The 15,934-nt window shown below is 41.3% G+C and overlaps 1 protein-coding gene across 6 annotated transcripts in view; it reads left to right on the top strand.

Moving 5' to 3' along the window:
• Positions 1–646: 646 nt before the first annotated feature.
• LOC311052326 (uncharacterized protein) overlaps positions 647–15,934 on the top strand; it is an 83,375-nt gene continuing 68,087 nt past the window's right edge. For all 6 annotated transcript variants that reach the window (XM_084067223.1, XM_084067225.1, XM_084067222.1 and 3 more), the window contains exons 1-5: positions 647–783; positions 5,895–5,954; positions 8,693–8,854; positions 9,967–10,104; positions 10,822–10,935. In XM_084067223.1, the coding sequence (XP_083923349.1) occupies positions 5,910–5,954; positions 8,693–8,854; positions 9,967–10,104; positions 10,822–10,935 (459 nt within the window). In that variant the 5' untranslated portion in view covers positions 647–783; positions 5,895–5,909. The remainder of the gene's footprint in view (positions 784–5,894; positions 5,955–8,692; positions 8,855–9,966; positions 10,105–10,821; positions 10,936–15,934) is intronic.

The following is a 15,934-nucleotide window of genomic DNA, read 5'->3' as shown; positions in this document are numbered from 1 at the left end:
AGTGTAGTTGCTTATTTGACTTCTGCTTCCTAAAGTTGCTTAAACCAGAGTTTCTCGAACATTTTCATGGCAAGAACCCCTAGATTAATAGACCTATGTATTTGTCCACCGACCTTCCATCTGAAAATGTTTTGTGCCAGTGGCAGGGACCACCATACACGATTTTTGTTGTTAAAATGTTTAAACATAAAAAAAGAAGATTATTCAAGATTATGTTTTTTTTTAATAGCGGGCCATTAAGCAGATCTATATAAAACAAATCCCAAATTACTTTTTTCCCCCAAGATTTTTCAAGATTTTGCAAGATTGTTTTTCGTTTTTTAAAGAGATCTACAAGCAGATATATATCAAAATATTCCTCAATTAAAACAAATTCAAGATTTTTCAAGATGTATTTTTATTTATGCGACGACAACGCGTAGTGTGAGTTTGTAGATCTGCTATTGTCAAATAGCCGATGTATATAAATCATATTAGTATTATTATTATTATTATATATATTACAATTACATATTCAAAGTGTTCACGTGGCCAAACCTAACTACAGTCGCTTCTTTTGGGCTTTGTTTTCATAGACCCGGTTGCTTGTTTCTGTAGCAGATTGCAAGAAACTGGCAACCCCTGCTTGGACGGCCAGTCAGAGTCAGCCTGACAGAATGCGACCGAATGAAGCCTAGTGTGTGTGTGTGTGTGAGTGAGTCACTTCATAATACACTCATTTTAAACATTAAACATGCCACTTTGACGAGTCACAGCGACACCTTCATGAAGTGTGAGAACCAGGTGAGCGTTTGAATTGATGAATATTACTATAACAGTGTATTCTACAGCTTTATGTCACAGTGCTAGCTGTTAGCCACCAGCTAAGCTAACTTGGAGCAGCGTCAAGTCAACCTGCGTCATGGCTGTCTGACTTCCGGTTTGGGCGGGCTTCAAAATAAGAGTTTTGTTGTTGTTGTGAGCGACGATGACATGTTTAGTTTTACTATGTTGATCTGTGGAGATGATTGATCCACAGTGTGAGACTGCTACACTAAAAAAGGACATTCCTTCTGGGAAAGAACTATATTTCCCCCAGCAAAACTACATAAATCACCTGGAAACAGTTGGCTTTGATCCTAAGCCTAAGATGAAGACTATCGTAGATGTATTTGATCGAGACTGATCAACCAGAGTCTTAGGTCCAAGGCAACCAGCAAACATGCTGTTAATGTTATATATTTAATGTGTAATGCAGCAGCAGACCATAATACAACATTATCATTCATTACGTTAAATATATTTAACACTGTGTATCTTTTCATACCAGACAATTCTTACATTTATTTCTAAAAAAAATAGATAGATATTAGCTCAAGGTTTTATTTTGAAAGTGATGGTTGCTGTTATTGTAGCTCACTGACAGCCAGTGACTTTATGCAGGTTAAAGTTAGCAGCTATCTGTCTGTCTGTCTGTCTGTCTGTCTGTCTGTCTGTCTGTCTGTCTGTCTGTCTGTCTGTCTGACACACTGTGTGTGTGTGTGTGTGTGTGTGTGTGTGTGTGTGTGTGTGTGTGTGTGTGTGTGTGTGTGTGTGTGTGTGTGTGTGTGTGTGTGAGAGAGAGAGAGAAAGTTAGCAGCTACTACAGTGTTTCTGTGTGTCAGACTGGCTCTGTCTGTCTGTCACCTATCATTAACCCTGGCGTGTGTGTGTGTGTGTGTGTGTGTGTGTGTGTGTGTGTGTGTGTGTGTGTGTGTGTGTGTGTGTGTGTGTGTGTGTAGTGTGTGTAGGCTCTTGTGTGTGGCACAGTCAGCACCCTGTTGTGTTTATTGTGAAAAGTCTAGATAACATCTCAGCGAAATCATCATCAACCACTTACAGTAGGCCTATTAGTTAATTCTTCAGGAATCAATTAACGGGCCCTTTTTGTATTCGCTTTACACATTAAATATCTACACCGAAAATAGCCGATCTATAAGCTCACATGACGTGTTGTGTCTGAGCTTGTAGATCTGCTATTATCAGCAAATGTTCCCCCCAGAATAAGGATACTAGGGTTAATTAAAGTCAGTGGTTCTCAAACCTTTTTGTATGTCAAGGACCCCCAGAATGACATGTATTTGGCCGCGGACCCCCATCTCAAAATATGTCATTCCAGGGACCCCCTCAGAAGCAAAGATTTGAGTTACACATGTAATCAAAATAGCAGATCTACAATGAGCTTGTAGATCTGCATCTGAATAGCCAAAGTATTAAAGGTTAAAGTGGTTAACTTAAAATTATTGTGATGCTATATTAACACATCTCCCCCCCCCCAGGACCCCTGGCTAATTTGAACCCTATTACACTCTCAGATCTCCAGTAACACTCGGGGGTGTTGCTGTGTGCTTTGAAAGGTGGAATGTCATTCCTGTATTAAACCAGCAGCTGCAGTCTAATGCTATAATCTCTCTGTGTTTATACTAGGGCAGTCATTAACTAAAACCACGCCTAATCGATTTGTTTATTTAAAAGACCTGTTATGTAACTTTACTCTATGTCTACATAACAAAACATATATTATTATTTTTTGACCCATCATTTCGCTCTATACCAACAGTCATCACTGATAACAACCACTATTTTACAGTGATGATTAAAAGCATAGTACTGTAACCTTGCCCAGTGTCAGACATAAAAAAACAACATGAACACAATACACATTAGACATTAGGGCTAGTAAATGAATATTTGATATTCGAATATTCCTCGAATATGGGGGAAAAACATATTCGAATATAACAATATATTTGAATGAAAAAAGAAAAAAAACGTATTTTGTTTGGTTTATGTTGACAGGGACAATACAAAAAACAATGTATCAAGTTATAAAAACAAACAAAATATATTTTTTATTGGAACCAAGCACTCGATGCATAGCTTTTTGTATTGTCCCTGTCAAATAAACTTAAATTACATTTAAACAAAATAAAAAAGTATAGTAATATTAATAATAATAATCGAATGTATATGAATATTAGCCAATTTTTAAGACCAATATTCAAATATCATTTCTGAGGAATGTTACCAGCCCTAATACACATTATACTTTTATTTTTTATTTTTTAACCAACAGAAGCACATTGCCCTCTCGCTGTGTTTTGGTGCTTTCACTGTTTGTATTGTTTTGGTAGACAGAGCGCCCAAACACATCCCGTCTACCAAAACAAACAGTGAAAACACTAACATTACAAAGAGAGGACAATGTGTTTCTGCAAGTACACACCACCACACTACTGTAGTGACTACTGTTTGTTTTTTATCACTATCGTCCCCAGACGATAGTGAAGTGACAAATGAAGGACTTTCAAAACCTTTTTTTAACCCATTAAGACCTGAGGCCGCTTCTAAACATTTTTTAAATCCTAACAGTTTTTCGAGAAAAAAAAAAAAAGACAAAAAAAATAGCAGATCTACAAGCTCATAGCGCGGCACTCGGTGCCGCGCTATGAGCTTGTAGATCTGCTATTTTTGAATAGCAAAAGAAATCTAAAATGCATTCCAGGTCTTAATGGGTTAATACCTCAAGAAAAAAGAAAAAAGATCAAATACTGCATCAACAGTAGGCCTAATCGACACACTATGCTATGAAACATTGGCCAAATTGTCATGTGTAAAATAGTGGTCGTTGCATACAGTACGTACAATCATACAGAGGTCAGTCTTTTCAGGTTGGTGAGGTAGGGCAGTAGCCTGGGATCCAGCCTGATTCGCTACGTTCGGCTTTTTTTTCTCTTTTCGCTTCTCAGTCTGGAATGCACCCCATTGACTCGTTTTGCAGAACTACACTGGAACTACATGTTACGTTAGGCAACGTCGTTGCTGATTGGATGTTGTTCAAACGAATGACGAATCACAACGATCACACTGTTTTTTTTTGTCCCGCCCCGCACCACAGACCAATCAGAAGCCACGCATTCCAGACTGAGAAGCGAAGAGAGAGAAAAAAGTCCGCCGAACGTAGCGAAGCAGGCTGGATCCCAGGCTAGTAGGCCAGTGGTTCTCAACCCTTTCAGGCCGTGGCCCCCCCCCCCCAAAAAAAAAATCTGAACTGGGGACCCCGTAAAATAATCATCTTTTAACTGGGGACTCCACAGATACATATTGTGAAAATAGCTGATCTACAAGCTGTAGATCAGCTTTTTTTCCACAAGTTTTCTTAGATTATATTTGACAATTTGACCAGTTCTTATAGTATGGTTTGTTTATTACTTTTTCCTTTGGCTATTCAAAAATAGCAGATATACAAGCTCATAGCGCGGCACTCGGTGCCGCGCTATGAGCTTGTAGATCTGCTATTTTTGAAAAATCAACAATTTTTTTTAGATTTTTTTCCAAAAACTGTTAGGATTTAGATTTTTTTAAAAGAATCGCCTCAGGAGGACTTTAATGGGTTAAATAAAACAAATAAAACAATAAATCATGTGGGCAGGTTGAGAACCACTCAAACACAGGACACATTGATTGAAGGCATAATGCTAGATACACATAGACTCTTGTGTGTCTAATAGAACTGGTCTGACCTGATCATACTGTAAGTCACGTGACCTCTCACTCACTCACACATCCAGCAGCTGATGGCTGCTGCTCATGTGGCACCGTCTCACTGTAACTTCCCTGAATTATTATTAACCCATTAAGTCCGGGAACGCATCTGTGTAATTTTTTTTTATTTCTTTGGCTATTAAAATAATTGCAGATCTACAAGCTCATATAAGCGCTTATGAGCTTGTAGATCTGCTATTTTTTGAATCTTTGAATATATATGTACATGTTTTTTACAACATTTGTTTTTTAACATTTGTAACTCAAATCTTTGCTTCTGGGGGATTCTACAAATGTCTTCTAAATCCTATCATTTTTTTAATAAACTTATGTTGCTCTAATATCAGTGGTTCTCAAACCTTTTTCATGTCAAGGACCCCCCAAAATTATATGTATTTGGCCGTGGACCCCCCATCTCAAAATATGTTGTTCCAGGGACCCCCCAGAGTTAAAAATGTTCACTTTAGTGATTTTGCTCCATCTCAGTGGAGTACATCCCTCCCTCGTTGACGGCTCTGTCTGATAAACGGACTAGATGTTGTGATAGGCTGTGCTTCACAGACGCTTCTCTTCTATTCTAAGATGCTCATCATGAATATTTTAGCTCGTCTCCTTCGGCTTTTAGAGGGATCTCGGTCGTAGAACGAGGACGCAACAAGATCAAACATTTGATGAGGAATCTGAGAGGACTTAATACTTGACTGAAACACTTAAACCCATTGAGACCTGGGACGCATCTGTGTCATTTTTGTCTTTTTTTTTTTTTTAGATTTGAGCCTAAAAAGCATTATTTTACACTTTGGCTATTTTTGAAAAATCTAGAAAATGTGTGCAAATCTTCGAATACATATATTTTTAAAGCAAACATTTGTAACTCAAATCTCTGGGGGTCCCTGAAGCAAAATATTTTGAGACAGGGGTCCGCGGCCAAATAAATATACATTTTGGGGTCCTTGACATTAAAACGTTTGAAAACCACTGACATAGCAACATACGCTTAAAAAAAAAAAACTGGATTTAGAAGACATTTTGTAGAATCGGAACATCAGGCCTTAATGGGTTAACTGGTTTTGATTGAAAAAGAGTCTGTATGTCAGAAAGGCCAACAACCAATGTGTTTAAAAATATATGTTATTTTAATTTTAATTATTTTAATGACATTGTTGTGTGGTGGTGATGTTGGTTTGGCTAATGCGTTGTGAGGAATACTGAGAGACTGCAGAACAGACTCCATTCAGACGGTGCAGACGGTGAAACTCCAGCCTGGAAATGTTTTAAAAGGGAAATTAATTTACCTTCTGTCTGTGCTTTGTCTGTTTTTTTCTTTTTAGGACTAAATTAAAACCATGCTGAAGTGGTTTTCTGGAGAAGAAGGGGGGCCTGGCGCTGGAGTAAGTGTGTGTGTGTGTGTGTGTGTGTGCGTGTGTGTGTGCAATGTGCATGTGTGTGTGTGCGCGCGTGAGGCAATTTGTCTAGTTTCACTTGATAGATGGATACTTGGATAGATGTATAGATAGATAGATATATATGTAGATAGATAGATAAGATAGATAGATACTGTAGTACGTATGACAGCACATACAAAAAAAGAAAATAAACCTGTGGTTAAACATAGTGGTTTCTCAGACATGTCAAACAGTGATATAGTTATGTAATGTTCATATTGTCCCATCCCTACCCTGAAGTTAGTTCATGTCCTTCCAACCACACTTAAGGCATTTGCAGACTGGGTGCACGGAAAAAAACTGACAATATCATTTTTTAAACGAACACATGGTTCTCAATGACCTCATGCACACCTGCTCAGAATTTACCGTGCGGCGATGCGTTTTTTTCCCAATCGAACCCAGTTCGATTCGTGCGTCTTTTCGCATGCGGTAAAAACTGATTGACTAATCACAACCTGTCTGCAGAGGCCTTTACTCTGCTCACACTCATTTCTACATAATAATCTGCTATGAATAGTCTGAGTGTAATTTAGCATGACATTGTTATGTTGAATGCCTTTCCACCATTTAGCCTGCTGGCTCTGGAGTAGATCCCCGGGCAGGCAGGCAGTTGATCCTAGTTCTCAGTCGGTCCTTGTCATTCTGAAGGGCTCGTTCACTGTGTTTACATACAGTACAGGCACTGTAGTATCCTGGTTACTCCCGTCTCACCACTGTTGGCACGATGTGCTGATTTCACAAATGTCATGAAATGGCCAAATAGTACAGATTAGTAGGACTGCATACTGTGCACCGACTGCAGGTCAAATAATTATAACTTAATGCATAAAGACCGGGAACGCATCTGTGTCATTTTAAGATTTCTTTGGCTATTCAAAAATAGCAGATATACAAGCTCATAGCGCACGCTTGTAGATCTGCATTATTTTTAAAAAATCTTTAAATATTTGAATATATGTTATTTTAAAGCAAACATTTTGACTAAAATCTTTGCTTCTGTGGGTCCCTGGAACTAAATATTTTGAGATGGGGGGGGTCTGCGGCCAAATACATATCATTTTTGTTGTTTGGTTACTATATCAGTGGTGCTCCAACTTTTTCCATGTCAAGGACCCCTAAAATTATATGTATTTGGCCACGGAAAAATATGAAAATATTTTGTTCCAGGGACCCCCAGAAGCAAACATTGGAGTTAAAAATGGTGCCGTGCTATGAGCTTGTAGATCTGCTATTTTTTTTAATAGCCACATAAATGTCAAATGACACGTTTGCGTTCTGGGATTGAATGGGTTAATAGACTCAAGCAGACATCAAACTCTACTTTTGGAAAAAGGAGGGATTTTCCAACCCCAAAGCAGAGGCTTTGGGCTCATGGCGATACCATCTAAGCTGTGGCAGCAAAGAAAGATAATGAAATGTCTGGATGAGCATACATTTCACATTCTCTCATTCAAGATGCAGGATTCATCAACAGACGAGCAACGTGTGCCTTTTGTGGAGAACATCAAGTCTGCTGCTTTCCTCAAAGAATAACATTAAAACAACACTAGTGCGGTTCTTATCGATTGTGTCATGGACACATCTGAGGTCCATTAGGGTCTGGCCCGTCCGTTTGCTACAGTTTAAACCATTATTTGCAATGTGAATTGTACATAACATGGAGGAGTATTACTGACAAACGCCTCTTATGCAAACTCTGTAGCTATAGACAATAGACTGACAACTGTAGTTGACTTTTCCAGAAGGTGGCATAAACATTGGTAGCAGTTACATTTCCTGTTCCCGGTCAGTTTTTCATATAGCTTTGATAGCATTGCTCAGCAGAAGATTCGAACCAGAAACACAGGACATCTTCTCATGTGTTTTCGGTTCAAATCTGCTGCTGACCTGAAAAAGGAAGCAGCCTTTTCCAGGTCAGAGCAGAAGTAGCCTATGATTCCACCTTCTGGAAAAGTGAACTATACTTATGCACAGAGCCTATAGTCAAATGACTACAGTATGTGCATTGTAATATTACTGATCCAAAATGTCAGCCTTTCTTGTAGAAGTTGAGGTGGACATTTGACTGCTGGACAAAGCACATGTACTGTATTTACTGGGGGTTTTATAGTAACCATAGAAACATTGAACTTGTTCAAACACAACTTGTTACCAGATTGTTACCTGTCTAATTCAGAGTACTTTGGCAGCGTCCTGTTAAACCAGGTGTGATGCAACATTGATGATGTAGAGGGCCACTATAATTCCACACTCACTCCAGAGGGCCACATTGCACCTCTTATCTCCGTATTTTAACTCTTTTTTTGCCATTCTATGTCACACAAGAGTAGCAAAAAATAGCCGATCTATAAGCTCAAGACGCGCCGCAGTGCTAATAATAATAGTAATGGCATTAAAACAATGGCAAACAAAAACAAATCCAAACGTTTTTTTATTTTATTTTTATTTTTTAATGTTGACTAGTCGACTACCACTGGGTCAAATTAGTCGACCAGTAAAAATGTCTAGTTGTGAAAGCCCTAGCATGTGGCCCCCGGGCCGCCAGTTGCCCACATGTGTGTTAAACTTACTGTATCTGACATTTAATCTAATCCTGTCATCCCTATCCGTACACGACCCCTCCTGTCCATCCTGTCTGTCTGTCTGTCTGTCCAACCTCCCCCCTCCCCCCCCCCCCCCAGGCGCCAGGCTCTCCCCAGGGGTCGGTGGCGGTGGTGGGCGGTGAGGTGGCTCTGAGCGAAGCGGCGGAGCGTCTGGCTCAGACGGAGCTGCTGGTGACTCAGCTGAAGGAGATGATCAGAGAGAGAGACGCAGCGCTGAGAACCAAGGATGACCAGTTCAAGGTGAGGACACCTGGCTCACTGCAGCGCCACCTTCTGGTTGGCAGGTTCACGTATTTAAAAGGCAACGTTGACTCAAAGTAAGGATATTATATATTGTATACTTCTAAATCAGTATAGTTCTCAAACTTTTTCGTGCCAAGGACTCCCAAATTGATATATACATCAGACAGACAGACAGACAGACAGACAGACAGACAGACAGACAGACAGACAGACACAATTATCACATAATCGTCTAAGTGCAATTATTTGAGATAAGCACAATTATTTTTGCATAATCGTCATGATCATTTTCACACATTTTCAATTATTAAAACAAAGCAAAACTAGCTGATCAATATATAGATCTATATCAATACCAGGAACCCCACTGGAAATGGACTTACCTTTTAGACAAAGTGTTTTGACTGTATTATTATGTTATTGTTACTGTTTTTTACATTTCTGCCTAATCAAATATTCAATCTATTAATAGATCAGCTACTTCTGCTTTTTTTGTATAAAAATGATCAAATATGTAAATAATGTCTTTGTATATTTCAGTTATTTGTCATATCTGCCATGTGTATTATTTTATTACGAAGCCTAAAATGCTTCATATGTTCCACTGTTCAACTCCAAACACACAATTAAATCGTTAATCGTGATTATTTGAGCGACAATTAATCTTCAACTTAAATTTGTAAACGTGACAGCCCAGACAGACCGACAGACAGACAGACAGACAGACAGACAGACAGACAGACAGACAGACAGTTAAGTCATTCATTCATTCATTGCTGAAACTTATAGACATAAAACCGTGTTTGTGTTTTGTTGAGAACTGCACCACGTGTCGTTGACGTCAAAACCTGGACTCAAACTGCTGTTGGGGGAGTTTTTTTTGTGAATCACGTCTTTGTTTATTGTCGTCACACAAGTTAATAGTGAGTGTGTGTGTGTGTGTGTGTGTGTGTGTGTGTGTGTGTGTGTGTGTGTGTGTGTGTGTGTGTGTGTGTGTGTGTGTGTGTGTGTGTGTGTGTGTGTGTGTGTGTGTGTGTGTGTGTGTGTGTGTGTGTGTGTGTGTGTGTGTGTGTGTGTGTGTCTGTGTCTGTGTGTGTGTGTGCTAATAGGTGGAGAAGGAGAGCTCTGATGCCAAGCTCTCCAAGCTCCGTCTGCAGAACAAGGCCAAGGTGACGTCCCTCACCGTCCAACTGGAGGAGCTGAGGAAACAGCAGGGAGGCCAGGACACCCCCACCCACACTAGAAAGGTCCTTACATACACCCCCACCCACACTAGAAAGGTCCTTACATACACCCACACCCACACTAGAAAGGTTCATACATACACCCCCACCCACACTAGAAAGGTACAAATATACACCCCCACCCGCACTAGAAAGGTATATGCGCGCGCGCACACACACACACACACACACACACACACACACACACACACACACACACACACACACGCACACAGTGTCTATGACAGGGTCCCCACGGTCATGAAATTCCTGGAAATATTTTGAAAAATAAAAATAAAAAATCCAGTACTGGAAAAGGTTTGAAATTGATCAAACATCATCAAAGGTCCTGGAATTTATCAAGGGTCCTGGAAAAATATTTGGCTATGCATTGTTTTTGGCTATTGATTTTGTTAAAACAAAACATTTTCATAAACATGAATAATATTACATGAAATATGTAACATAAGTAGTTTTTCGCCGAACGGGCTGTGTGACGGCAGCCTAATGTATGTCTCAAACTTTATTTTTGCTACACTGCCTATCTTTGGGCATTCTACATAGGAGTAAGAGACACATTATTGCGCCGAATGATTGTTATATAGGCCTGGAAATTGGGCTAAATATTCTGGAAAAGTTTTGGAAAAGTTTTGGAAATTCATTGCTAAAAATGTGTGGGGACCCTGCTATGACCTCCGTTGAACATGTGCTGTTGTTGTTGTGTGGCCTCCCTCCCTCCAGGGGGCAGCAGATGGAGGCGATCAGGCCAGTCGAGGGAAGATGGTCCTGCTGAAGAAGAAGGTGTTGGAGCTGGAGCAGGAGCTGGCTCACAGAGAAGAAGAACTGGAGGCCAAGGTACGCTATCTCCATGGGGGAATGCATGAATAACTAGAAAATGTGCTCCTCGGAGCACAAGTCTCCGCCAGCAGACTTGTGTTGGGAATGTTGGGAATGTTCTAATTCTTACAAAAAATAGAACATGTTACTGTGTCATAGTAACATGACACACTGTCTGTATAAGTGTCCTATCCGTCCTGTCTGTGTAAGTGTCCTATCCGTCCTGTCTGTGTAAGTGTCCTATCCGTCCTGTCTGTGTAAGTGTCCTATCCGTCCTGTCTGTGTAAGTGTCCTATCCGTCCTGTCTGTATAAGTGTCCTATCCGTCCTGTCTGTGTAAGTGTCCTATCCGTCCTGTCTGTGTAAGTGTCCTATCCGTCCTGTCTGTATAAGTGTCCTATCCGTCCTGTCTGTGTAAGTGTCCTATCCGTCCTGTCTGTGTAAGTGTCCTATCCGTCCTGTCTGTGTAAGTGTCCTATCCGTCCTGTGTGTATAAGTGTCCTATCCGTCCTGTCTGTAAGTGTCCTATCCGTCCTGTGTGTATAAGTGTCCTATCCGTCCTGTCTGTGTAAGTGTCCTATCCGTCCTGTCTGTATAAGTGTCCCCACCGTCCTGTCTGTGTAAGTGTCCTATCCGTCCTGTGTGTATAAGTGTCCTATCCGTCCTGTCTGTGTAAGTGTCCTATCCGTCCTGTGTGTATAAGTGTCCTATCCGTCCTGTCTTTGTAAGTGTCCTATCCGTCCTGTGTGTATAAGTGTCCTATCCGTCCTGTCTGTGTAAGTGTCCTATCCGTCCTGTCTGTGTAAGTGTCCTATCCGTCCTGTGTGTATAAGTGTCCTATCCGTCCTGTCTGTGTAAGTGTCCTATCCGTCCTGTCTGTGTAAGTGTCCTATCCGTTCTGTCTGTGTAAGTGTCCTATCCGTCCTGTGTGTATAAGTGTCCTATCCGTCCTGTGTGTATAAGTGTCCTATCCGTCCTGTGTGTATAAGTGTCCTATCCGTCCTGTGTGTATAAGTGTCCTATCCGTCCTGTCTGTGTAAGTGTCCTATCCGTCCTGTCTGTGTAAGTGTCCTATCCGTCCTGTCTGTGTAAGTGTCCTATCCGTCCTGTCTATATAAGTGTCCTATCCGTCCTGTCTGTGTAAGTGTCCTATCCGTCCTGTCTGTGTAAGTGTCCTATCCGTCCTGTGTGTATAAGTGTCCTATCCGTCCTGTGTGTATAAGTGTCCTATCCGTCCTGTCTATATAAGTGTCCTATCCGTCCTGTCTGTGTAAGTGTCCTATCCGTCCTGTCTGTGTAAGTGTCCTATCCGTCCTGTCTGTGTAAGTGTCCTATCCGTCCTGTCTGTATAAGTGTCCTATCCGTCCTGTCTGTATAAGTGTCCCCACCGTCCTGTCTGTGTAAGTGTCCTATCCGTCCTGTGTGTATAAGTGTCCTATCCGTCCTGTGTGTATAAGTGTCCTATCCGTCCTGTGTGTATAAGTGTCCTATCCGTCCTGTCTGTGTAAGTGTCCTATCCGTCCTGTCTGTGTAAGTGTCCTATCCGTCCTGTGTGTATAAGTGTCCTATCCGTCCTGTCTGTGTAAGTGTCCTATCCGTCCTGTCTGTAAGTGTCCTACCCGTCCCGTCTGTGTAAGTGTCCTATCCGTCCTGTGTGTATAAGTGTCCTATCCGTCCTGTCTGTGTAAGTGTCCTATCCGTCCTGTTTGTAAGTGTCCTATCCGTCCTGTCTGTGTAAGTGTCCTATCCGTCTGTCGGAAAGGCGACATGTAACCACTAAATGTTAGCTTGGCTGATGGCACTGATGTCACTTCGGAACGCGCACCGCAGCGCTCCGAAGTGACACATCTATTTATAGGCCGCTATACGTCATGCGTCTCACTAGCCAATCAGAGCACACTCTTTCAACGTATTGTCACGTGTCACGTGAGGCTTGACCAATGTTAGCTTGGCCGAGGGGGCGGGGGGGGGGGGGGGGGGGGGGCGGAAAGTGAAAACATAGTCTCCTGGTGGAGACAATAACAAGAGATTTAGGCCTTGATTATACACGCTAACGATCAGAACAGAAAAGGACAAAGTGCCGTTGCGTTCTCACGTTTTATTCTGCGTTTACGCGGAGGCGCAACAGCGATTGAAAAACGCTGTAGTGTGCGTGCCAGGTGGCTAGGTGGCGCCGTGACATGCCGAGTGTTTTCAAAGATTTCCACCCTGGGAAATGTCTGGTCTGTTTTTTTGCGTTTTCAACCCCTGAAAATGCCGTTGCCTTCTAAAGCAGGGGTCTTCAACGTTTTCAGGCCATGGACCCCCTAGCTGAGAGAGAGATGAAGCAGGGACCCCCTCTATATTGTATAAAATTGTGTTTCAGATAAACTTTTGCTGCTCTTTTTTCCCTCTACACCTATAACTCTATAGCGCTGCGAGGCGTTGTGAGCTTGTAGATCGGCTATTTTTGGCTAAAGTTCTCCTCAGAAAAGGGATGCTAGGGTGTTTAATGTAAAAAAAAAAATCCTATCACACAAAGATTTGGCGGCCCCCCCTGTTGTAACTCTGAGGACCCCCTAGGGGTCCCGGACCCCTTGTTAAAGACCCCTGGTCTAAACAAAAGGCACATCTAAGATATACATTTTTTTCTCTAGAGACTGTTGTCATCTAAACGGGGCCTTAGTTCCGCCTAGTGTGAATGTAGATCCTCCTATAGACATATTGGTCCTATCAAATATAAAAACTTCCCGTATGAATCATGTCACCACAGTCCACCTCGCTCTATGTGAGGTCAGAGTTTGGGTCCACTCAAACAGAGTCCACTTGCTGGCCTTAACATCTGCAACTCATCTAACCCCTCTGCTCAGTTTGCAAGGGTGGGATGGCTCAGGGTAGAGGACAGAGTAGAATCGGAAACAGAAGACTTTATTGCCATCATGACATGTAGGAATTTGGTTTGATGCAGTGGAGCGCCGTTTGCAACAGGACTGGTGCATTCCAATCCCATTCTAAGTACAGCAACTTACAATGGGATTGGTCTACAACAGGGGTCTTCAACGTTTTCAGGCCAAGGACCCCTTGGCTGAGAGAGAGAGAGAGAAAGCAGGGACCCCCATTATATATATATATTTTTTTCTCCATAGATTTCATAGGCAGCTTCATAGACTTTAACCATGCTCTTTAACAATACTTAGTAAACCTGACCTTTTACTTTCACTCTTTTTTTCCCCCTATAGAAAACCAATTTGCCATAAGCGCACAACGCCTCGCGTTGCGCGCTTGTAGATCTGCTATTTTTGGCAAAAGTTCTCCTCAGAATAGGGATGCTTGGTTGAAGTGGTTAATGTAAGAATCACTCAAAGATTCGGCGGACCCCCTGTAGTAACTCTGAGGACCCCCTAGGGGTCCCGGACCCCCTGTTGAAGACCTCTGCTCTACAAGACACACTTCACCACAAAGACACCCATGTACTTGTACCAAGTACTTCACAAATATGAAGGAAGTCCACAATCACAACACCAGAGGTAGCTCCACTAATCACGTCCAACCCAGATGTGTCTCTAACAAGGGATTACATTCGTTCTCCTGCTATGCCACCAAAATGTGGAACGCTACCGACAGTTTTTTTTGTTTTGTGAGATCTGACGTTCATAGTGACAGAACACTATGCAACCAAAAAAATAGAAGTCGTGCTAGACGAGATTGAAATCTCGAGATTTCAATCTCGTCTAGCGCGACTTCTATTTTTTTTCCTTTTTTTTTTTGACAGTGTTCTGTCACTATGAACGTCAGATCTCAACAAAAGAAAAAGCTATTAAAATATGCGATCTAACGCAAGGCCTATCCGCGCACGTTTTAAGCTGTGATTAAATGTTTTGAGTACAATGGACCCCAATGGAAACAAGCCACAGTGCTTTCTTGGGTTTAAAATCCTCTTAGCAGACCTTGTATTGAACTGTACTTTCCTGTGCTTGTTAATACTTTATTCAATCAGTCGATCAAGTAGGTTTTGAGGGCCGTGCAGTTTCCACCTCAGTTTAGAACCATAAAGCTCATTAGAATTTAAATGTTACGCCATGTCCGCCCTCCATAGCAAATGGGCTTTGATCCCGTACAAAGGTCACCTTTTGCTTTATGTACATACAGTATCTCAGTACTATTTGTGTGCCTTGTACTGTATATATGTACCTTTTTATACATTTAACCCATTCAATCCGGGAAACACACAACTGTGTCGTTTTAGATTCTTTAGCTATAACCATTATACTTTGGCCTATTACAAAATAGCAGATCTACAAGCTCATAGCGCGGCACCGAGTTATGAGCGCTATGAGCTTGTAGATCTGCTATTTTTTGGGGGGAAAATCATAAAAATTTGTGAAAATCTTTGAATATATATTTTTTAAAGCGAACATTTTTAAGTCAAATCTTAGCTTCTGGTGGATTCTACAAATGTCTTCTAAATCCTAACAGTGTTTTGATAAAACAACTTATGTTCCTACAATATCAGTGGCTCTCAAACTTTTTCATGTCAAGGACCCCCCAAAATGATATGTATTTGTTTTCCCCATCTCAAAATATTTAGTTCCAGGGACCCCCAAAAGCAAAGATTTGATTTGCACACATTTTCTCGATTTCTTTCCCTCAAAAATAGCAGATCTACAAGCTCATAGCGCGGCACTCGGTGCCGCGCTATGAGCTTGTAGATCTGCTATTTTTGAATAGCCAAATACATCTAAAAAGATGTATTAGGAAAGAAGCTTTGCACAAACTAAATCCACCCATTCCTTTACACATGGTGTAAAACCTGTGACGTGACTTAGAACAACAACAAGGCTACGGCTGAAATATTCATTGACTTTTACGAGTTTCCTCATTCATAGATGACAGCCTGTAAAAAAAGCCATTCACTGCTCAATAAGAACAGCAGCTCATACCTGGAGGAGGGGGAAGTTCATATATTTAGCTGTGAGCTGGCTGCTCTTTGGTTGTTTTGTGAGTCAGCTGATATCAATAAGGAGTCGGTGGACATTGTG

Source organism: Gymnoscopelus microlampas (assembly GCF_963454915.1).
Source record: "Gymnoscopelus microlampas genome assembly, chromosome: 1".
Lineage (NCBI taxonomy): Eukaryota > Metazoa > Chordata > Actinopteri > Myctophiformes > Myctophidae > Gymnoscopelus > Gymnoscopelus microlampas.
Note: the sequence above shows the minus strand (reverse complement) of the source record. Positions and strands in the feature narration are given on the sequence as shown.